Source organism: Phasianus colchicus, chromosome 13, assembly GCF_987193195.1.
Source record: "Phasianus colchicus chromosome 13, bPhaCol1.hap1.1, whole genome shotgun sequence".
NCBI lineage: Eukaryota > Metazoa > Chordata > Aves > Galliformes > Phasianidae > Phasianus > Phasianus colchicus.
In genome coordinates this window covers 11,536,981-11,559,895 of record NC_143448.1, presented here as the reverse complement: position 1 = coordinate 11,559,895, position 22,915 = coordinate 11,536,981, and the positions used below count along the sequence as shown (strand labels likewise).

At 38.6% G+C, this 22,915-nt stretch overlaps 1 protein-coding gene, 1 long non-coding RNA gene and 1 pseudogene across 3 annotated transcripts in view; 2 read left to right on the top strand and 1 right to left on the bottom strand.

Moving 5' to 3' along the window:
* The window catches only part of LOC149916157 (uncharacterized), a 65,278-nt gene extending 59,931 nt beyond the window's left edge, over nt 1-5,347 (top strand). Inside the window, exons 3-4 of the long non-coding RNA XR_016470578.1 lie at nt 975-1,120; nt 5,250-5,347. This is a non-coding gene — a long non-coding RNA (uncharacterized LOC149916157). The remainder of the gene's footprint in view (nt 1-974; nt 1,121-5,249) is intronic.
* A 3,563-nt stretch (nt 5,348-8,910) lies between these two features.
* CIAO2B (cytosolic iron-sulfur assembly component 2B) lies at nt 8,911-10,838 on the bottom strand. The gene is made up of 5 exons (XM_031615587.2): nt 10,638-10,838; nt 10,482-10,561; nt 10,114-10,239; nt 9,645-9,690; nt 8,911-9,114 (listed from the first exon to the last, which is right to left on the bottom strand). Exons 1-5 carry the CDS (start codon nt 10,771-10,773, stop codon nt 9,017-9,019), a joined length of 486 nt encoding a protein of 161 aa, XP_031471447.1. The 5' UTR covers nt 10,774-10,838; the 3' UTR covers nt 8,911-9,016.
* Nucleotides 10,839-10,855: 17 nt separating this feature from the next.
* Nucleotides 10,856-22,288, top strand: LOC116244062 (fatty acyl-CoA hydrolase precursor, medium chain-like; annotated as a pseudogene). The gene is made up of 15 exons (XR_016470577.1): nt 10,856-10,979; nt 11,682-11,793; nt 11,945-13,227; nt 13,800-14,004; nt 14,302-14,424; nt 14,561-14,566; nt 14,672-14,796; nt 15,303-15,350; nt 16,178-16,274; nt 16,744-16,884; nt 17,977-18,057; nt 18,923-19,070; nt 19,691-19,840; nt 21,518-21,590; nt 21,752-22,288. The product of XR_016470577.1 is annotated as a fatty acyl-CoA hydrolase precursor, medium chain-like (transcript).
* Nucleotides 22,289-22,915: the final 627 nt, after the last annotated feature.

Below are 22,915 nucleotides of genomic sequence, written 5' to 3'. Positions count from 1 at the left end.
TCTTGGCAAGGGGAATGAATCTATTTACAATAACAAATTAAAGGAGTTGTACTGGGTCAGACTCAGCTTACATCCAGTTTCCAGCAGTCAGCAGCTGATATCTGAAGAACTGACAGTAAGGACATGATAAGCAGTTAAAACTGCACCCGTATGCCCGCCATGTATTCCCGTTGTTCAGAGGCTGCTGATGCATTTTTTTCTATATGCTTTTCTAATTGCTTTTAAGCTGTGTAAATTTTTTATAACCTCAACACCCCCAGTTACTGTATTGTAAAGCAAGAGTGTAATTTTCTTCTTCATACGCATAATGATTTTATATTTTCCTTCAGAAATTGCTTCTCAGCTGAGGAATCTCATGTATTCTGTCACTCATGTAAACCTATTCCTTAATTACTCTTCTCTGAATATTTTCTATTTCCAGTACATCTTTTTAGAAGTGAGGGGACCAGAAATGCAGATTATTCAAACTGGATTTATGAGTTGGGAAGAGATACTTTCTAATTTTGTTTAGTCCTGAAAATTCCTAGCATCTACTTATTCTTTTTCAATTAAGCATTAAGTAACATTTTCATGGACCTACTGTAATTCTCTTTTATTGAGGAACTAATATTTAATAGCCAGGAAATTGGGTAGAAAACAGTCTAAAGCTGCCCATGGCAACCCACAGAACCTATTTATTCTATATGCCTACAGAACAAGGTCTTCAAAAGTTGCTTGTTGGCATGCATCTTCCACTTAGTACTGCAGAAAAGTCACAGAAACTTGTAGAAGGAAAAGTATAATTGTAAGGAAAAATTTTTCTGCAGCAAGAGATTACAGTGAGGGTGCCAGGAGCATGGCAGACTGCATCAGGGATGAGGCATTAGTTATACAGTACAGTACAGAGGTATCAAGAAGACTTGGGGATATGGACACTGAAAATCTGGATTATATCTAAGTAATGAATAATCCCAAATAAAATCACTGTATTACAGATGCTTCCATGGATGTGGTAGGTGAACAATGAAAAGTGTCCTTGCAGTGAAAACCCCAAAGTAGGATCAGGCCCGTGGTCCTCTCTGGAAACAAAACAACACACTTGCCGTACTGAGTAATGTAGACCTGTCACCAAAGAAAAGAGGTAAGGCAGAAACATAATGTTAGTGACAATGTGAAGTGGAATTTTAACAACTGTGTTGCCCTCTTCTGTGTGTAAGACCAGGAAAAGGACATGAATTTTTAAATCTATATTTTCTTATACAGAAGTATAGTTTTGTGTCTGAATGTGCATTTTATAATGCTCAGAGTAGCTGCATCTTGTATGAGGTTTTTGGTAGGGACTGATGGTGACCAGTATTAAAACACAGCTGCTCTTTTACTTTAGGTAATGAAGCCTGGTCTTGTTTACCATGTAGGGATAACTCAGTTTCCTTTTCACTTCAATGTGAAAAAGCTTGAAGCCAAGGAAAAAACTCTCGCTCCTGGAAAAGACTTATGAATTTGAATTAGAGAGGCTTTATGCTTCTTTGTAACCCAGTGCAGAATTTATGGTTGTCTTCTCCTGTGGTAAGTGATGTCATGGAATCATTAATGTAAAATGTGTAGGAATTTCCATGTGAAAGATCATCTGTTCCAGGAGAAACTCAGAATTTGGCTGGGATGCACTTCTGTACAACAACAGTAAAAGGCATTCTTGTAAATGTCTCATTTTCTGCTTTGCCTCTGCTGCTATTTAGGATAATCTTATGAAGACCTCCAACATGCCTATTGTAAAGATAAACTAGAGTTGTATGGACTTTGTTATTCTCACCTGTCAAAATTCTTTCTGGTCTTACTCTTGGAAAAAAAGTAATAATAATAAACTTCATTATATGTCACTTTCTCTCCAAAGGTATAAAATGATCAGCCCTAACTAGAGTAAGTGAAATCAAAATTCCAGTGCTAAAATTCATTCAGTCCTGCCTACTCCCATATCAACCTATATTTAAACCCAAACTGTTTTCAGTGAAGCAGATAAGATGAATGGAAGAAAAACAATTTCTTACTACTCTCAGAATGAATACCTTGGTAGCACAGCCAGTGAATACCATGTACTGGAATCTTTGGAGAGGCAGCAGCAAGCTGAGTTGCTGGTCATGCTGGGAAAATGCCTGAGAATTATTGCTCATGTCATCAATCTCTACATGTCTCATGCTTGGGAGCAGAGTTCCCTGTTAGAGTTGTCTTGGACAGACATATTACAATAAAAATCTTTGGGCCTTAGGCATTTTAAATGGTCAGTCTTAATTTTCCAAATAATCAAAGCTACCTATATTCAAAGAAGAACTTGGTGATCGCCCCTTTGCTAATGAAATTCAGTAGTCTCTGCCTTTCATGGCATTTTTCCTGTTTCGCAGTTTTGGAAACGAGTGCAGAATCAGGCCTTGACAGCCTTTTCTCTTCTCCAAGCTTACTCACAGCAGTAATTAGCATTAACCAAGCAATTGGCTCCTTGGCATCAGAGGTTTCACGTCAAAAGCAGCAAAGTCTGTGATTTCACTGCCTGCTCACTCATCCAGGGCTATGAGGTGGAAATGATCTTTATTCAACAATTAATGTTTAAAAAAAAAAAAAAAAAGCAACCCACCATGATGAGTATAGTAAACAGCATTTCTTCAAACGCTCTTTCTCTTCACATTCACCCTACCCTCTGCATAATCCTTTTTTCATAATCTTTACCAAAGAAAGGGCTATATATTTGCATTACTCCTCTGCTCAAGCCCATCAGCACCACCAGAATAATTTAGATGAACTACAGCCTTCTAAGGTAACAGCAGCATGTAGCTAGGCAACAAAAAAAGAATATAGTATTTTTCAGGAAGGAGGGCTTTCCTAGATGATCTCATACAGATGCAGTGCTCTTTTCCTTATAAGAAGAAAACTGCTCGTTGGCAAAATGAGTCTATCATCCTGTCATCAAGTCATATCAATATATAGGCTTCTGTTGATGAACTGGCAAAGAAAATAACGATGCATTGTATGCTGTATCTATTTATTTCTCTATATTTGTTACATATTTGTAATTTCATTTATGAAGGCTAAAAAACATAAATGATTTTAAGGCAGATTTCATTAACCATCATCCTAATTAGAATTGAATGCTTTAATAATTACTAAATCAGCTGAAATAAATTGTGTGTCACTTCAGTAGGAATTCACAGCACTGAAAAGGAGATTTTGCTAGTGGAGAAGGCACCTGGTTATGTGCCCTGTCTATGTAGTGATAGAATGGTTGTGAGTGGTGCACACTGGTTTTATGAGTCTGAAGGGGTTCAGGTAAAGGAAAAGCAAAAAAATTGATCTGGACTAACAGAAGCAGCACAGGCACTGTTTGCCTTCGTACCCCAAACAGACAGGCAGGATGAGTAGCTCCCCATCTGACAGGTGCAGTCACCTTCTGCTGGGTGAGGACACAGTGGGAATTCTGGATAAAGACGTTTGCCCCTGATATTCAGCAGGACTTGTGCTGGTAGGATCTCAGGACAGCCGCTGACCCCTGTGAAATCATAGCGCCATCTGCTGGGGTAATGCTAACTGAGCATTGTTACAACCCGTGATCACATCTGAAGCTGCAAGTAGGTATTGCATTCAGCTATCGCATTTCCTATTTCTCCTGTATATCCTTTTCTGCATCACGCTGAGAATTTGTCTGTACCTTAACTTTATTTGGCTTGCAGAGCTGCCAGACCTTGTTTCACAGTCTGAGTGCAGTGGTGCAGCCTGCGTGGTTGGGACGCATCTCACACAGCAGTGCCAGGAGACCCAGTCAGGAAAATATCTTCCATGGAGCAGGGCAGTGCCTCTCCAGTTGTCCGTGTTTGTGGCAGCGTATGATCTGTGTATTGCTGCTTCTGTGGTACAGAACCTAAATGCAACTGATCAGACACTACATCGGTCTTGGCAGCTTTCATAATGTACTTCCTCTCTTTGGCATGTTACTTTATTTGTATATTCCAGAGTCTGTTCTGTGGGATTGTTTTTATTCTCTCCAGCTTGACCGAGCCACAATTCATACTGTGTTGTCTTTTTCATCTTATCTTTCTTTGTGCTGAAACAAGGATTGTTCCATTAGGCATGCAAAAGAAAACAAAACAAAAAACCCCAACATGTTTGCAGTCAGTAAAAGGCTCAAGCAACTTTTAAGAGGATGAAGACCACAATATTCATAACAAAGTTCCTGCAGTTTTAAGGTTGAATAGAACGTTACAAGCATTGAATTCGTATGATACATAGCTGATGTGTACAGATTAAAGCTAATACAATGTTTACTTTTCATTTGTAAAATTAAACAACTCAAATTTTTGCTAGGAATGGCCCAATATTCTTGTTACTAACAAGTATATGAATATGACAAGAGTTCATCGCTTATATGCTTATAAAACAGGAGGGAAAAAAAAGGAGTCTGTTGGCATTAACCAATTTTTTTTCATGCAAGCATTGCAAACTACAGGGTTGATTTATTTATTACTTTGCAGAAGTGATGAAAACAAGCATTGCTGCTTAGGTACCTTCACAATCCTTAGACAGATCATGTGCCAGCTCTTCCATGAGCAAAAGTATAGAGAACTGAAGCTGCTGGGCATCCTGGTGTTAAGTGAACTGCTGACATTGTACTGAGGTTATTTTACTCCAAACCATGTGAGAGGCATCTGATGGGAACTCAGATGAGATTAATTGGGTAGATTAAGTTTTAAAAAAAAAAAAAAAAAAAAAGCTACAATAAAACATCATCCCAAGAAATATCAAAATAATGGAGAGAATCACATAAAGACGAGAGCTGGAAGACTTGCTCGTATCTGGGGTTTTCCTGCTAGGTTGTGTAGGCACAACTGCTGTCCACACTCATTGGCTGTTGTACTCATGATTTTGGAAAGGAGTGCACCTCTGTTGGTCAAATTAAAGCATTAGTTCTACATAGGTAGATGTTCTCCTGGTCCTCTTCTCTCTTGTTGCTTTTTGTGGGGAAGGGACTTGGACTTAATGACAGTGGGACAACAGAGGCTTTCCTGTTACCTGCTGCAATATGAGGGAGCTATGGGATGCCAGAAAGACAGGGTGGAGGGAAGACAAATCCAGGGTAGCACAGTGAGGTGCAGTACAGCCCTGCTATTTTCTTCTCTTTCTCTTATTCCTTCCCAAAACTCTAAGATAGCAGCTGCTCCCCACTGCCATGTTACATTTATTCCACTGACTTGATGGAAATTAACTTTTGTCCTGCTCTCTCCCCCTAGCCCTGAGTGGAAGCTAAACTAATGGCAGGATTCAGACTTGTGAAGAGCACAGCCTTGGCACCTGAAACTTGTGTGTGCTGCAACAAGATTGTGACAAGCACTGAAATTAAAGAGGCTACTTGCAAATTATGCAGCCACACTGATGAGTTTGTACATTAAAGTGGGATAGCAGGTTCAATGGTTCAAACAACCAGGATGTCCTTGTGACTGCAGGCAGTGCTGTTCCTCTCACTACAAAGTTAAGCAATGGAAGTAATCTGCCACAGGATGCAAAAGCTCCTTACAGGTGAGACATAAAAGAAATGCATGAACAGATGTTAAGAAATACGTAAAAAGTTTATAGAACTCAGTAGCATATATTGTGCAACTACTGAAGCACTGAAAAAAAGGAGGGCTCTTTGCTACTTGGGTTTTGTGAAAATGTTATTTTCAGCATTTTGCTGACTGAATAAAAAGTATGTTTTCTATTAAACATTCCTGGTAAATGGTTGTGAAACATACCAGCAAATTTAATCACTTTAGTCATAGCCTCAATTTCCCTTCTTTTTTCTCCTCTTCTTTGGTATTTTCCATAGTAACATTTGAAAGATTTTGCTATATTAATTTTGTTTTAAGGAAAAAACTTGTGTGCTTCTTGCTCAGTCTGTATTTATGCCAAACAGTGCATTTCATGAGGGGGGAAGAGTGGTACAGCTGCCTGCTTGACAGGCTAGAGGGAAATGTTTTTAACAGCTATAAAAAAAAAAACCTACTGTAAAGCATGTTATAAATCAGTGCTCCCAAGGGAGATTCTTATCAAAGCACTTAGTTGTTATAAACACATCAATCTTAAGTACAGTTGGAAAACTAAAATAACTTTAAATTAACTGTTGCCAATGTGTAGATCACTCCATGCATGGAAACACAAGAAATATTGTCCACTGCAACGCAAAGCTCTTCTTGTTATTTCTTCCAGGAACAGATCAGTAGCATCTCTGGATGTGAAACTGCTGAGCTGCTTTCTAGCCACTCATAATGACTTTGGGAGTTTGAGTCTTCAGAATTTGCAGACTACTGGACAGCAATGACGGCATGAGTGTAGCTAGAAAGAAATCTGCTTCCTCCCAGGAAACAGATCTGTGTGTGCAGAGCAGCAGAGCCTGAGACACACAAACTGTGTTGGTCTGCTGGCTCAAACACAAGGCAGGTTACTCCAGCATGCAACATAGCCAACGATCCTAGGGAGGTTTTGTCACAGTGTTTGTAGATTAAGAGGAATGAATGCCATTCAGTCCTCCTGGAGGACTCTTCTCAGAGCCCAGTAGTGTGAAACAGATGTCTGCTTCTGGCATTTTTCCTGGACTTGAACAAGGCTGTTTGTATTCCACGCAGCTGCTCTAAAGGGTCATATTTTCTGATGAAATGTGTCCTATTACAAAGCACTGAAGACACTAAACTTAGGGGGCTGTTTTTTTTTTGGAGGGGGGGAAGAGCAGTCTGTGAAGAAGTACTTGTAACAAATTAATGTTTTCTTCTCCCACTTACTCTTTGTACAGCAGGCCAGCTAGTGATTGTTAAAGCTGGGCAATGGAAGATTTTTGCTGAAAGAGGCAGAACATTAGCATTCAGCAAGTACTCAAGCTGAGGGAGCCCCATACAGAAGGAGCTGCAATCTTCAGTCAAGTAACAACGGTTTGTCCCTTCTGTTGTTTCTCTCACCTAATTAATATAACATGCACATCATTTAACGAAACATACAAGACCCGAAGTTATGGAATTAAACAACCTTAAGTAGCAGAAGTCAGACCTTGTGTTTGACACTGTAATAAAGTCCCTTTACTGAAAAAGTCACCTCTTAACCTATGTACTATGAACAACCTAACCACGTACTGTTGCTTCTCTGAAAAAGTAAGCAGTGCAAAGTGCACCCATAGGATTACTGTGTGAGGCAAGTGCTAACATCCAATAAATTATTTATTACTATTATTATATAGTGGTGAAGGCTAAGAAGCAGATTAAGTAAAGTATAACTTACTAATTCCTTCTCTGTTTTATACATAGGTTAAAGCACATCAAACATCTGTTTGCAGCCTACTCATCTTTCTATTATTTCCCCATATTTGCATTCCTGTCTTCCACAAAATCTGGAAGGACAAGTTTCATCTTACTATTAAAAATAATAGTAATAATAATAAAAAAAATCAAGCATATTGCCTATGAGTTGCTTTCACGTACTGCCAGAGCTGAAGTTTTCTTTTGTGGTGCAAAGGCTGGCAGTGTCAGGGCTGATCAGTTCAGTGACTAGGCCTGAGAGACAAAGAGCATATTAGCAGGTATGTCAATCTACTCATTTATTAGCATTAATTTTACACAAATATTATTTTTATTTCCAGTTTCATTCAAACATCAAAGCAAATGCTCATTATTCAAAGGATGCTAATCAAATAAGCAAATAAACGCTGCTGAAGAGTTGGCCTTCTACAGAAACTCTGTGTATACTGGGTGAGTAATTTCTAAAATGAGTAGATTTGGATTTGTTTCTGTTCTGTTTTCTCTTGTATAGGTGAGCTTCGCCATCTCACTTGGTTTACCACTGCCTTAGTTTCCTGGCAACACAGACTAGCCTTTTCCACCAGGCTGTGATATACATAATGTCCTTCATAAGGTTTAATGTTTTTGAAATAGCATCTGAGATCATCCAATAAAAATACTGAAATGTAAAGCATCACTATCACACATCTAATTAACAAACAAACAAAAAAACCCCAAGAACTCTTTACTAATTACTCTCTAAATAACTGAAAAAAGTACTACATAGCTGATACATAATATTGTATGTTTGCACCAAAATACCTGTCAGAATTATTACAAGCTATTATTTTTCCAGTACTAGAAACAACTCTTAAGAAAGTTCAAATTAATAATGGAATTCTATCAGAATGAATTTTTATGCCACTAATCCCTACAGTTCAAGTGCCATGTTTCCCACACCGCAAGCACACGCTAAATATCACTGTTAAACCTGTATATGTTTAAAGCAACATATTGTGATTTAGCTGTCAAACTTTACCAGGAAAGGTTTTTAGCAGAGTAGCTGGATCACTTCAACTGAAAATTACCAAAGACTCCTTCCTGTCAGGAGGGAGGAAGGAAAACAGAAAACAAAGAAACAAGAACTCCTCAAAGATACAAGTGATGAGTAAGGAAAAGCAAGTCACATTTTATACATTCTAAAGAGCTCTCCATATCTGGCTATTTAGATTAATATAATAATAATAAAAATTAGATTATTTAAAATTGTTTACATTTATTGCTGCAAATGTTTTACAATGTGGCACACAGGAATTTGTAGAAATCTTGATGTTTGAAAGAAAAACTGTATTAGTCTAAAATAATCATATGAGTATAAAGATTTTAACTGCTAGTTAACTTGGTATACTTGTGAAACCCAGTGCACAAAATCCACTTCTAAAATGCAGTTTATAACTAGTCTTTAGATAGTAAGATACCTGTTGAAAACAAGTTCAACCAAATCTTTTTTTAAAAAGTTCAGAAAAAAAAAATCACACCAGTGCAATAATTAATGAACAGAAAAAGCCAATTTACATCACAGCTTTATAGCTACCAGAAAGCTAATTTTCTCCATACTACTTTTTCTTTTTTTGAAGAAGTAATAGAACACTTCTTTAAGGTAGTTTTATTTTGCTCATAGATACGTGTAGCATTAGCAACACCACTTATATACAAAATTAATACAGCAGAATACCAATGGTTTCCTGATCAGGCAATTATGATCGAGCAGACAAACACTGATTTACCACTTCCAGTAAGTGAGAGTTTTCCAAAGCAGCTGCTACACGTTCTTTATCAGCAAGCTGTTTATTAACTGCACAGAAAAAAATACCACAAGAAACTGGTAAAAATATTGGTACAGGAGGTCTTTTTAGAAACACTTTACAGTGAGACTGATAGTCTCAGTGTTGCTGTGGTACTCAGCTAAAATAACTCCACGGATGCTAACTACATCACAAAGCTGTGGTCTAAAGTCAATGACAGCACATTACCAGATCTCAAGCCAGTAAGTTATTTATGATTCAGCAGCAGGAAGTTATGCATGTGTATGTGTAACAGGAGAAGAAATTTACCTCCAGCCTTCCCACTCTAACTGTGCTTTCCAGGTAAAGCAATGATTACTTGACAGCACAGGCTATCCAAGGAAACATTTAAACTAAGACACTAAATATTTCTAAGTTTTGTTATTATGCATTCCTGTTCTGTAACATCTCCCAGAAGGGGCTGGTTTGTGTACAGTCCCAGATACTAAACAGCTGATCTGCAGGTGGAGGAATCTATCTTTTCTCTAATTTTTTGATTAATTAAAAAGAAAAACACACAACAGAGCAATAAAATACTTACCTGCATGTTCAGAGGCATGTGTTCCTGGCGTTATGTGAACATCCATCTTAAAAAGTATGGAGAAAGAAAAAGGAGGCAAGTCAACAAAACACTGGAAGCTCAAAGTATTTAATTAAAAAAACCAGCAAAATAAAGCAACAACAAAAGACATTCCTGACACGGCCAGACGCTGCACCAAGAAGAATAAAACCAAGTCCAAAAGAACACCGCCTTCTTCAGGCAGAGGGCTGAAGCACTGCCATCACCTTCTGTGCCTTCATGCCTTCACATCACAACCGCACTCACCGTGATGCCACCAGTACAGAACTGCAGCTCTGCACCAATCTGTTACTTTAGTTCCTTCCTCGCCCTGGAGCACTTCTCTCCCTCGCAACATGGAGTAAAAAGTTCTAGTGGCTTCATATTCTCATTTATTTGCCTTTGAACACCATCCGTCTCTTCTGCTTTCCAGAGTGATTTTACTACTCACCTTAAACCTCTCGGGCAGCGATCTGATCAGTTTCACTTTTATGGACAGGCCGATTAGCGTTGCCATGCTGCAGTGCGGGATCGTGGGTGTGAACTCCACCGCCACGGTGCTCTCGGCATCGTTCACCTGTTGGAAAACAAACCCGCGGGCTGCTGCGCCCTGCCTGCGGTGCTCCGTGCGCAGCGCTGCTGGGAGCCGCGCCCCGCTGCTCAGGTTTTTTTCGCTGAGGGCTTAAAGCACTATGTTTAAATGCAGTAAATTGACATAATGCACTTCTTTTCACGGTTAAAAAAAAAAAAAAAAAAAAAAAAAGTAATGAACAAACAAGGAGAAAAAAAAAAGCAACAACAAAAATAAGACAGTCTCACTTTAACTCGAACTTGCTCGACGACATTCAGCTCCTCCAGGGTCAGGGGATGCTCGGGGTCGTTAATGGAGCGGATGAGATGTGCGGCGTTAAGGAAAGCGGGACGGAGGCCGCCCTCCCCCCCGCACTCCCCCATCCCGCCCTCCCGACAGGATATCGAAGATCTCCCGGTCGTCGATGGAATCGGGCAGCTCGTCGTCCTCCTCCTGCGCCGTCACGGGCCGCTCCCCCGAGCGGCGGTAGATGAGCGGATTGGCGTTCTCCAGCGGCACGCCGCCGCCCGGGCCCACCATGGCTGCGCTGCCGGCGGGGCGGAAGGAGCCCGGACGCGATTCGCCGCCGGACCGGGAGGGCAGCGTCGGTGCGGAGCGCTCCCCCGTGGGCGAGCGGTGGAACGGCACCGAACCCGCGCGCAGCCGTGCGGAGGGCTGGCGGGTCGGCACGGTGCTGAGCCCGGCAGGGAGAGGAGCTGGGCGGGGCGGCGGCGTGGGGCTCCGAGGTGAGCTCGGTGCTGTGGAGGGTGGCGGAGTTGGGTCGCGTCTTGCTTAAAGCAATGTCTTTCGTCTTTGAGTTAATTTGAAAAGCAAACCGCGTGTAAAAAAAAATCACGTTGTGAGAGTAAGTGGAGCGATCGGGGCTGTAGCGGTGGTTTATAGCGCAGCTTCATTCACCCCTTGGTCATAGGAGTTGGGCATTGACTGCTGTGTAAACAAGCTGTATTTTGCTTCAGCTTCTCGGCCGTATATTTGATTACTTATCACAAAAAAAAAAAAAAAAAAAAAAAAACACACAGAAAAGAAACGATTGTTTTTTGTTGTTATCTTTCGAGTGACAGCTTGCTGGCTGCCTGAGGCACGGTTATGGGTAATGAAACACCTCCGGTCGCCCGAGCCGCCCTCCTGGCAGCCGGCAGGAATAACAGCTTTACTCCTGTGTTACTCGTGACAAACGTTTGTGAAAGCAGCCCCGGCACAGCTGTGCCCGCGCACGGGGCAGCCGTTTGATCCCTGTCGCAGCTGCGGGTTGTGCACCGGGAGCCTTTCTGTGTGTGACTTGTAACGGTTGGCTCTGAATGGAACGGCAGCTTCAGAACGTGTGCACTTTCCTTTCTGGGCTGCTGTTGTTGCTTTGATAAATGGTTCTTTCAATTCAGAACATTGTAATAAAAGTGAAGAAGTGTTTTGGTTTTTTTTTCTCTTAGATCACTAAAAATTAAATAGCAATCTGTCTGCTTGCTAATACGTCTGATACTGATTTTGTTCACAGAGAAGAGGGAGAAAAAGGATAAGGAGGTGATAGCCCTAGCTGATGAGGTAGGTGAGCAAGGGCTGATAATGTGGGCTAGCCTAGAGCTCATTTGAGCTGATAGGTCTCGATTCCTGTTTTGGTATTTTGAGGAGAAACTATTTACAGTGAAAAAAAGCATCTAAAGAAGAACCAACTGACAAATTTCTGTATTTCAAGACAGGGTGAACTTACATGATGTATTACCCACCTGTGGTGGAGAAGATGGCTTTGCAGTGTCTTTATATTGGAGGTGAATGAAGTGAAAGCAGTGCAGAAGACCCTGGAGCAGTATGCTTTGCAACTGAGTGCTGATGACATCATTCATCTGGGAGATGTAAAATGAATCAACGGTGGGGAAACATATCCATTATGTGGTGTGTTCTGCCTGCTGAAAACCGGGAGCTAGTGGAGCAGGCTAAACTTGTAGATCCAACTGTGAAGAAGACCTTGAGGCTTATCTGTTTAAGGCCAGTTACTTGCTTTGAGTGTTGTCATGCTCCTATGGACTACAGAACTTTTTAAGATTTCTCAGCCAAAAGGAGAAAACTGTCCATGGGATAGCCAGCTTATTTCCACCATAGGAAGCTATTTTATAGAGAAGGAGTGGTCATGGTCTTTTCCTTGTCTTTTGAGGAAAGTACACCTACAATAAGGTGCTGGCCTTGCTTTCTGACCTCCATGAGGCTGCTCTGTTGCCTTGCGCAGTCACAGAAAAGATGCTGTAATCTGGCCCTCAGCTTTAATATCCCATTTATTTTTAAATATGCAAAAGTGTTAAAAAACTAATTTGGAAGTTGGAGGCCAGTTCTTGCAGAAAAGCACACGTACCATGCTAACTGTGGTGCAGATATGCCAGCACTCATTAATACTCGTGCAATTACTAAACTTCTTCCTTTCTTCTTTTCTTCCTAGTTATTTGTAATCTGGAAACATTTTTTGTTGTGTTTGTTTGTTTTAGGAATTTTATTTTTACAGGAATTTTAATGAGTAGCTCTGAAACTCTTTCAGATTTCACTGCTTTGTAGCACTTATAAGATTCAAAATATGAAGTAGTAAATATTTAAGTGGGAATTGAGGTGTGTATAGGATTGTAGAATTAAAAACAGATTAACTAGGATAAGACCTTTCATTGTTCACAGTTGATGCTGGGCCAAATCATCCATCATCAGGATCAGGTAATGATGATAGGTGTGTTACTCTAAGGGATTGTATTTGTTCTCCATTTCAGTTACAGCTCTGAAAGTGCTTAATGCGCAGTGCATTTTCAGAAGGGAATTTAGCTGTGCTCCCTACTGAGAGCACAGTCAGCAGAGACCTTTATACCAGTGTCTTCCTCATAAAAAACAGAAAATAATCTGGAATCCAACTTGGGGGAAAAATGTCTCCTCAAACCCAGATTTCTTTGCTTTGTATCTTGGTTTGTAGTTTAACATTCACATTCCACATTTGTGGAACAGAAGGTGAGATGCAAAGTCTTTTGACTTTGATTTTTGATTTTTTTTTTTTAACTGCTGATGGGGAAGCAACTGCACTAATAAATTGCAAGGTAGTAGTTCTCAAAGGCAGTACCTCTCTTGTATTTGTATTAGCAATCTGCAAAAGAATCCTAATAAGCTCAGTGCAAAAGTGATTTTATTTTTTTTTTGAATGAAACCATTTTGAGATGTTTTTATGAAAATAATAAAAGGGTTTGTTTAGTAAAAGGATATTGTTTTACTGAATGGTAAATGGATTTTGTCAGCTACTGTTTGTTCTGAAATTGTTTTTAAGATTTATCATCTTCCACAGTGTGTAAACTGTGCCTTACCTAGCTCCAGCTGTCATAAACAGAACCAGCTATGGAAGTTTTTGGTGAGGGGAGTGTCATTGCACATAAGTAAAATGAAAACTGAACAAAATTGAACAAGCTGAAATCTACAAAATAAATTGTTCCCTAAAAAAAGCCTCACAAAGCCTTTTTCACAGAGAGTGAAAAATCTCTCTGATAATTATGAAAATGTAAATTAATTCTTCTGGCTTATGTGCTGCTTAGGACAGAAGGCTGCTGAATCAGAAGTGACTATTGCACATGGACGGCTCAGAGGAAAACAAGTAAATGTGAAGGGAACAGACAGACTTGTAAACGTTTTCCTTGGGATTCCTTTTGCAAAAGCACCTGTTGGATCTCTGAGGTTTTCCCCACCTGAACCTCCTGACCCCTGGAATGATCTGAAAGATGCAATTTCTTACCCACTGCTGTGAGAGCTGTTCATTTAACTTGTGTGTATTGTACTTGCTCATATTTGTCAGTAGTGTTATATTTGTTAGTGTACAGAGGTATGATTTTTATTAAGGTGCTTGGATTGACTGGTAGTGGGATATTTAATAAGAACTGTGGATTAGGAAACATAAGGATTCCTGTAAGTAAGAGACAGTTCAAGCACCAAGTAGAAATTTAGCCTGATAAAGAAAATGTGTTTTGTCTATCATTGGTACATAGTTAATATTTGAGTTTTATTACTAATAATTATATTTCCTTTCTTTCTTTTGTGAAGATGTCCTCAAGATCTGACCATGTTGAAAAAAGCTGAAAAAAATTATAAAGACACATTCAATTCCAAACTTCTGAGGACTGCTTGTATCTAAATGTTTATAGCCCTGCAGACAAGAAGAACAAGGTTGTGAAACCTTGTGTTCTACAAGGTCTGCATTTAATCCTGACTCCTAAGCTATTTAATTGCTTTTGAAAATGTTGTCCTGCATAAGCAAGACTAATATTATGCAAAATTCACAGTCTATCAACGTGAAATTAAGCTCCCAGTGACTTTCAGTGGTTTGAAGTTACTAATTCTCTGTTGTCTTCCCTTTCCAAATGAAACCTGCTAACCATTGTGTAATGTATGTTTCACCCTTTTCATCTCAAAGGTCATGGTGTGGATTCATGGAGGCAATTTTATATTTGGTGGTGCTTCTAGGTACGATGGTTCAGCCTATGAGAATACTGTGATAGTAATAATTCAGTACAGACTTGGACTGCTTGGATTTTTCAAGTAAGATGACCCATTTCACTTTTTACTAGATACTTTTTGTTTTGCTTAAAGCATAAGTGGTTTTATTTTCTAAATCAGCTGAATTTCTGCACCAGTTTCCTAGTGGTACAGTGATTCAAATGTGTGTAGTTGTCTGACATTAAGATATGAGAACACTAAGAATCTGGTCCTTAAATTCCGTTTGTATTGCCATTTTTTATTTGCCATCAAATCATAGTTGGGCTTATTTGATTGTCTGTAGGGTGTTCCTTCTTGCCATTTCCTTCATCCATTGGTGAGGAAAGCAAAAATTAATATCCTGAAAAGGCCAAGAATCTATCTGTATATGAGTGAACAAACATGGGTCTTAAATGTGACTTAGAGATGTGAAGGTCATTTGACTGGTAGGCTATGCAGATCTTTCTTTGGCCAAATTTCACAAACTGTAAGTTGGCAGGGTTAATTTTATTCTGGTATTAGAAGTATTACTCTTCCTGAGATGTTAGCTTATACTGCTTTTCTTTCAGTACTGGTGATGAACATGCTCGTGGGAACTGGGCATTTTTGGATCAAGTGTAAGCTCTTCAGTCGGGTCCTGAAAAATATTGAACACTTTGGTGGGGATCCAGGATCAGTCACCTCTTTGGTGTATCTGCTTGCATATTATGCAAACAAGTTGATTAGAGTTATTTTCAAGGCATGTCTATGGATAAATAGATACCCAGTAAGAATTTAATTCAAATAGTCGATGTATTTTCAATCTTACTATGCACATTTGATGTTGGAAATAGGTTATACAGTTATGAGATTATAATGTTTGTGGGTAGATTTAAGTATTTTCAATTACACATATGCCTAGCTGGGCATATGTCCAATTTCATGCATACTGTCACTTACATAATAATGGTTGAATGTGTTGTGGGACGTTTAATTAGAATCCAGAAGAAGCACTCAGTTTTTATTCAGCTATGGCCTTTTATGGAGACTCTTAATTTGAACTAAAGCAAACAAAACAGAACAAACAAAACGCCTTGAAATGAAAGTACCTTTCTTGTTTCTCTTCCTGAAGCTGTAGGCAGTAGTAATTTGAAACTCACAAGCTGATTCTCTGAACTTCCTTGTCTTGCTTGATTTTTGTTACAATTTCATGCTATCTCTACAGCGAGATATGTTGTATATCAGTGAACAGAAATACAGCACAAAAGAGAAGTACAGAAGAATTATTTGTCCTAATGATCTAACTGTAGGATCTCTAGTAAAATAAAGTACCTGAAGATCTATCAAGCTCACCTAAACTAGGCTTATATAAAACAACAGTACTGCATACAGTGATCTTATGCATATAAATTCCTTAAAGACTAACTCATAGCTAACAGTTCTTGTCTTTGTTAACAATTTTCAGAAAATTGCAAATATTTAAGTGTGAGACTAGCAGTTCACTCTCACTAATAAACTGCTTGAGGAACCAGGAAGCAATGGATATAGTCTTTAACAGTATGGTAAGTGAAACTTTACTTAGTAACAGTTTTGTTTTTTTTTTTTTATGGCACATTTGCAGAACTTCAGGTCAGCTTCTGACTAGTGTTAATAATTGACATGTTTCTGAATTTTTGTCAAAGTATACCCAAATATGCAAATTATCTCACAGACATTTTCTTTAGTTAAGACTTTTTTTAGTGAAGTGTCAGAGCAACTGTAAAGTTGCGTGCAAGGCTCAAACATAAATATATCTGAATGTCAGTTGTAAACAGTACAGTATCAGAAAGCCATTAAATTATATCTTAACATACCCCAGCTGGGCTAGCATTTCATATTGTTAAAAACTCTAATTGTGTGTTACAGTGGCCATAGGTACCCTGATTTCCTAAAGCTCTTTTTTGCACCTGGAACACTAAATGTGGATGTGACTTGAAGGAAGAAGGGAAAATACTATTAACAAGTAATTTGATGTTTTTTCTACTCCTTCAGGAAATCCCATTTCTACCCTTAGTTTTGGATGGAGTATTTCTTAATAAGTCACCTGAAGATATATTGGCTGGAAAAGAATTTAACATGGTCCCGTTTATGATAGGAGTCACGAATAATGAATTTGGCTGGAATATTAGATCTGTAATTTAATATCTGTTCTTCATTTTTTGGACTGTTGGTATTAAATAATGCAGGTGATTCTGAGAAGAGTAGGTGAGGTCTTTGCTTGTAGGACACTTTTTACGTATGCACTGTTGGGAATATTTTGCTTTCACTCTGATTTTGTAGAGACCCAGAACCAGTTGGTCACAAAGCAGTAAGACAGGCTCCATCTGCATGCTGAACTGTCAATATTATATAGTATTTTCCAGAAAGTTTAATGCCTTATCCAGGCAGAGAAAGTGAAAAGTGATGCTGCAATCATGAGCTTATTACTTTGCAAAATAAAAATAATCCTTTCCCCCACAACAAACACAGGTGTAACGCACACAGTATTCAGGATCAATACATTGAACATTTAAAAATGCTATACTGATCACTGTAAGTAGTTTACCTTTTATGTTGTAGCTCTGATGAGTGCTGTTTGTGGTGTTGTCCCTGTATTTGTTATCACGTGATGAGATCTGTTGGTTAAAAATCTCAGATGTGAGTGGAATACAGGGTTAATACAGGTATCCCACTTGCACTCAGTGCATAAATTCCTTTACATGTGAATTCTATGGGTAACTTCAAGAGAACAGTTGCTATACAGTGCATCAAAATGTGGGGGATGGATTTGCCCTGTCTTTTTTATCCTTTTAATTTTATAAGTATTCATGCTTAGCTTTGTAATGCAAAGCATTTGTTCTTAATTTACGTAGTATTCATGAGTCTCTGGGAAAGGGGCTGCCAGTGATCCAAACAGGATCTCCCCTACCTGAGGGAAAATAAGCCTTTGAGACACAACAGCTTGTTGCTTAAATTTTGCCCTAGTGCTCCCCAGTCACAAATCTCTTAATAATGTGTGTTTGATTTAAGGATAAAGTACATAGTTAGAATGGCTGATGTAGTAACTTTCATGAATGAAACATATGCTGTGGTAAATACAAGCTTTTGAAGACAGTTCCTGCATTTTTCCATATGGTATGATGCTTCAGAAATAAATATGAGTAGTAATAAAGTGGAATAAAGTTGTTAAAATATGAAAACTTTGGAGAAGTTAAGTGATTCTAGCAACATTTTTTTTCTGTGCAGACATCAACAATACCAGCTTTGAGAGATGTGGGAGATAAAAAATCAATCACTTCAGCTTTAGAGTTTCTACTACCAATGATGGTAAGAATTGCTGCACTAATCTAAGAAGTAAAACCTCTTTTTGGTGCATATACCAGATTTGTGAAGTTTAGTGTTCTCTCATTTGCTGCTTGTGCATAGTGTTACTAAGGCTCAAGGTAATGTTACAGTTTGAGGAGAATCCCAGCAAAGCTGGCAGGACTGCAGTGTATGGAGCTAATCAGAAATAGGGTTGAGTCAGGCCTAGATTCTGGGAAATACCTTTTTTCTTCAAGAAATCTGAACCAACATTTTTGTGTTATATATTTGTATGTAGGATTACTGTAATGACGCCCTTACAGTATTTGATATCCAGTCTCCTGTGTATTGGGTTTCAAGGCAGGTTTTTTCAGTAAATTAAATATAGCTTTTTAAATAGTTACTGAAAATATTTTGCACTCTTTGTTTTGAAATGTATCCGTCAAACAGTAAATTGTAACATTACCGACCTAAGCTGTGTTTGTTTAGAGATCCTGATGGTCTTGCCCTGTAGTCTATTAGTCTACACGTTTTTCAAGAACTCAAACTTATTATTCCTGTCTCTTTTCTCCTGAAGAAAACAGATGCCAAAGGCATTGTCAGGATGAGCGAAATTCCAAACTTCTGGAAATTAATTGATTCCTAGGGAGTTTTAAATCATATTGCTGTAAATTTTATCTGAGACATGTTTGTTTTGCTTTGATTTTCACAAAAAAATGTCAGTGAGTTTTGTTTGCCATCATGCTTTTCCATCGGTATGGGCGCTATCCTTTATTTTTCTGCCTTTGCGGAATCTCTGAAGTTTAAAACATGACATTTTTAGCTGCTAATTTAAAGTGATAGTTTTTCCATGTTTCCCCCAGCCCTTTTTTTTTTTTAATTTGTTTAGAATTTGTCAGCAGAATTGTTGCCTGTAATAATGGATGAATATCTGGAAAACACAGATGATCCTGCTGAGCTACAGGACTGATTTCTGGAATTGCTGGGGGATTTCATTATTGTCATACCATCCATTAAAGCACTGAGTTATTACCGAGGTGAGCCAATGAACACTCTCAAAACAGTCTCAAAACAGGACACTCAAGCTTTTTACTACAGGCTGATTTAAATGGTAAAGAAACAAATCTTGTTGTGTAGGTAACCCTTCTTGAAATTCCCACTGGGAACTTCGAGAATGAAGTGTGATTTAGGGGCACAGAAGCACATCAAGCAAATGATGTCTTTATTTTTGTACTTGTATTTTGCACTTGGGCTTATAGTTACAGTACACTGAGATAAGAAAAGGATAACACAAGCAGATGTTTGCTATGTGAATTATGCAAGCTTAAAAATTGAAGGAATCTGGAATTTCCCTTTTAGCCCACTACTGCTTCAGAAGTCAGCAGCTCGGCAGTCTAGAAACTTTATGACATCTAAGTGTAGGCAAAATATACAGAACTGGGAAATAACTGGATTTTTGTTTTCTATCCGTATTCCCAAGGTGAATTTTTCATCATCTTAATAGTATGCATTCTTCATTTTTAATTAAAGATATGAATATGTATTTGGGAGTAGTGTTACATTCAGAAATGTGCCCAGTTGCCTGTAAAGCATTGTACATATTTAAGGTAATTCTAACATGCTTCTCCTACAACTCTCTAAATGTAAAATCTCCTAGAGTCTGGAGCGCCTACCTACTTCTTTAAGTATCAGCATCGTCCCACTTCATACTGGGATACTAAACCAGAGTATGTGAAAGCCGATCATGGAGATGAAGTTGGCTTTGTCTTTGGAGGACCTTATCTGGCAGGTGACATAAGCCTACGGGGTAAGAAATTAAACATCAGGTTTCGTCTCACAGTACTGACATTATTCAGTATTGGTACTTCCATTTTAATCCAGTTGTAGTGCACGTGATCAAAATCTCTCTCTTCTTTGAATTTGTTCAGCATTACTGTATTCTCCATTCTTTATCACAGTTTGCTGTTTCTGAAGCACAGGAAGTTATATATGCTGCAGACAATTTAGCAAATGAAATTTGTAGCAAGCTTTCTGTCATTATACTGACACTGATGATTTATTTTTAAGTCAAAGCTCTGCAGCAAATTCATTGAGGGAAAGATTGATTAAATCTCCAGTGGGAGATGAACAGGGTGCTCAGAAAGCAGGAAATCTACCCTGTCTCCTTTGCTTGAGGTATTTCAAGTGATGTGTCTTTTCTGGGAAATCTGACAGGCTTTCAGGCCCCAGAGAATGGGTTACAGTCTGTTTTGCAGAGTGTTTCAGCTTGTGTTCATTAGAGCGAGGCTGGAACTCCTGTTGTTTCAATTTCAGAATGAAGGTCTAAGAACTAGGTTAAAGTGTTTCATTCCATGACTCAGTTAATAAGTCATCTTTTTAAAAAAATTGAACTGGTCCATGGAGAAAGAATTAAGAGCACACTTGCGAAATTGCCTTTGCCATAAGAGTTTGGGCATTCATGTAGGATCTTGGAATCAAGCTCTGCTTCCTTCAGCAGAATCCTTTGTTGCCACAACCTAAATGAATGTGCTGATCAGTGAATGGTTAAGTAAAAGGTGTCATCTCCTCAGAAATATTGTAAATCCAGCACTTGTCACTGCTTGCATATGCCTAAAACAGTAATACTCAGAAAGCATAGTTCTCATTTTGAAATAAAAACATGAGAATATCTAAAGTTGATTTTTTTCTGCATTTATTTTTCTCATTTTCACAACAGTTCATAGTCTGGTTCAAAGTCCATGCAAATTGAAGTATTTCCTTTTACTTCAGTGAACTTCAGAGCAATCCAGCTTTGTTATAAAAAGCATTAATTAATCTGTTACTAGAGTCTTTTGATTGAGCTTACATTTTGCATCTACTTTTTACTTATAATACTTTGTTCTTAGCGAACAACTAGAGAACATTGTACAGTTCTGACCTTTGTGAGGAAAGCATTCTCAAACAAATTTTCTTTTTTTTTACGTAATACGTTGAGGTGTTTTTGTGAAACTAAAGGTGTAACATACATGTAACTGATTCTAAGGGAATATTTTTGAAATGTTGAAGCACAAAATTCCATCCTCATGTATCACAATGAAGAAACCTTTGCCTCGTCATGTTCAGAGCAGAGAATTTCAGTCCCACAAAGCTAGAATGAGATCTATGGAACTAAACGACGTGGCCCATTTCCTCAGTTGTAGTGGGACTCAGGAGACAAGGTTTTGTTTATTTATTTATTGTTGTGCTTCTGTTTTCCTGGAAGGATACAGGCAAATCCTTTCACTTCCTCGTACCTCAGTTCCACTGCCTGTAGAGTAATTATGCTGATCTCATTCATGAAACATTCCCTTGATGATTTTTGAAGTCTTGAAATCTTGTCTCATTGATTACCAGATAACTGATGTATGTCATGTGTGCTGCTTTTGTTGTAGCCAGGAATATCAAGTATCAAGACTTGTATCAAGACTAAAATATCTATAGACAAAATGCTCTTTTTATTTCTCAGGTGAAGCTACATAGGAAGAAAAGAACCTTAGCAGAACTCTAATGAAGTACTGGGCTAACTTTGCTCGAAATGGGTGAGAATTAGATTGAGATATCTTACTTTAAAAATATTGTAGCTGTTTTTCAGTGATTCCATACTGAGTCAGTTGTATCGTTGATTCATTATTAATTGCTGTGTTTGAATTCCCCAGTGGATGGGAGATGATATTCACACTTCCTTTCTTATTGTTTACAGGAATCCTAATGGGGAAGGTCTGGCTGAATGGCCCTTGCATAATCTAAATGAAGAATACTTGGAGATAAATCTAAGACAAAGGAAAGCCAGAAAGCTGAAGGAAAAGAAGGTAGACTTCTGGGAAAAGGAGATGTTTGAAAAGCCAACTAGGAAAAGAATGGAAAACAAGAAAGCTAATCTAGAGCTATAATTTACTGTCTAAGCATACATGATAGGCATAGTATTTAGGATAGCAAAAGGAATTATTTAAAATATTTTTGAGGATAAAATAACGTGTCCCTTCCTTCCACCTTTTCGTCGCAGTTCTCATATTTACGCTTATTCGCTGTAATTATGGCAGTGGATCGATTTCCACTTTGTGATCCTTTGCTTTTTCCTCGGTTCGCGTCCACAGTAGAAGCCTCCCCTATTCAATATAGTTAACAGGTCTGTCTGCTCCTCAGGTTTTTCTGCAGCTTTGCCATTGCTGAAGAAGCATTTGGCAGCAATGTTGTGTTAATCACGTTTAATCAATAAAGACGTGTTTTGCAAGTAAAAGTGTCTTTCTCATGTCAAAGATACGGTGATGTTCCTGAGGTTTTGGTCTGATGCACACACAGAAATGTCCTCTGAAATTTTTGAGGACAGTTCTGTTCTGTGAGTGAGTTTTACAGTTGAGATAGCAGTACGTTTCTGACAGTTGCAGTACCTCATCTGGAACAGTAGTGCAGTGCTGGAATTCACATTGCTCGTAGTTATCAGGAAAGGGGAGAAACAGTCTCCACGACCCTGAGTTTCTTTCTTTTTAAATTAGCAATAACTGCCTTAGACGGATCAAGAGGGGTAGCGCTAGCTTTGTGCTTTCCGTATTTTCCATGGTGCTTTATTTACACGGTGCTCTAGGCTGCGCTCTGTGCCATCTGTCAGTTCCAGTGTCTCTTAGCTCTGCGTCACAGGCCTTCGTTACTGGCACTGGAGAGAGATTTCATCTTCCAGAATTACTCCAGTGCCCATTTCAGTTTGGACTGCCAAGAACAAGTCTGCCTCGCATCATTTCAGCACTGCAAAGAATGTCTGCAGATTTCTGAATATTTCTATGTTATAAACTTGAATCCAAATGTCTTCTTGGGTTCTCTTTTAGCTATGTGCCCATAAAAATGAGATTTGTCTCTATTTTTCAGCTAT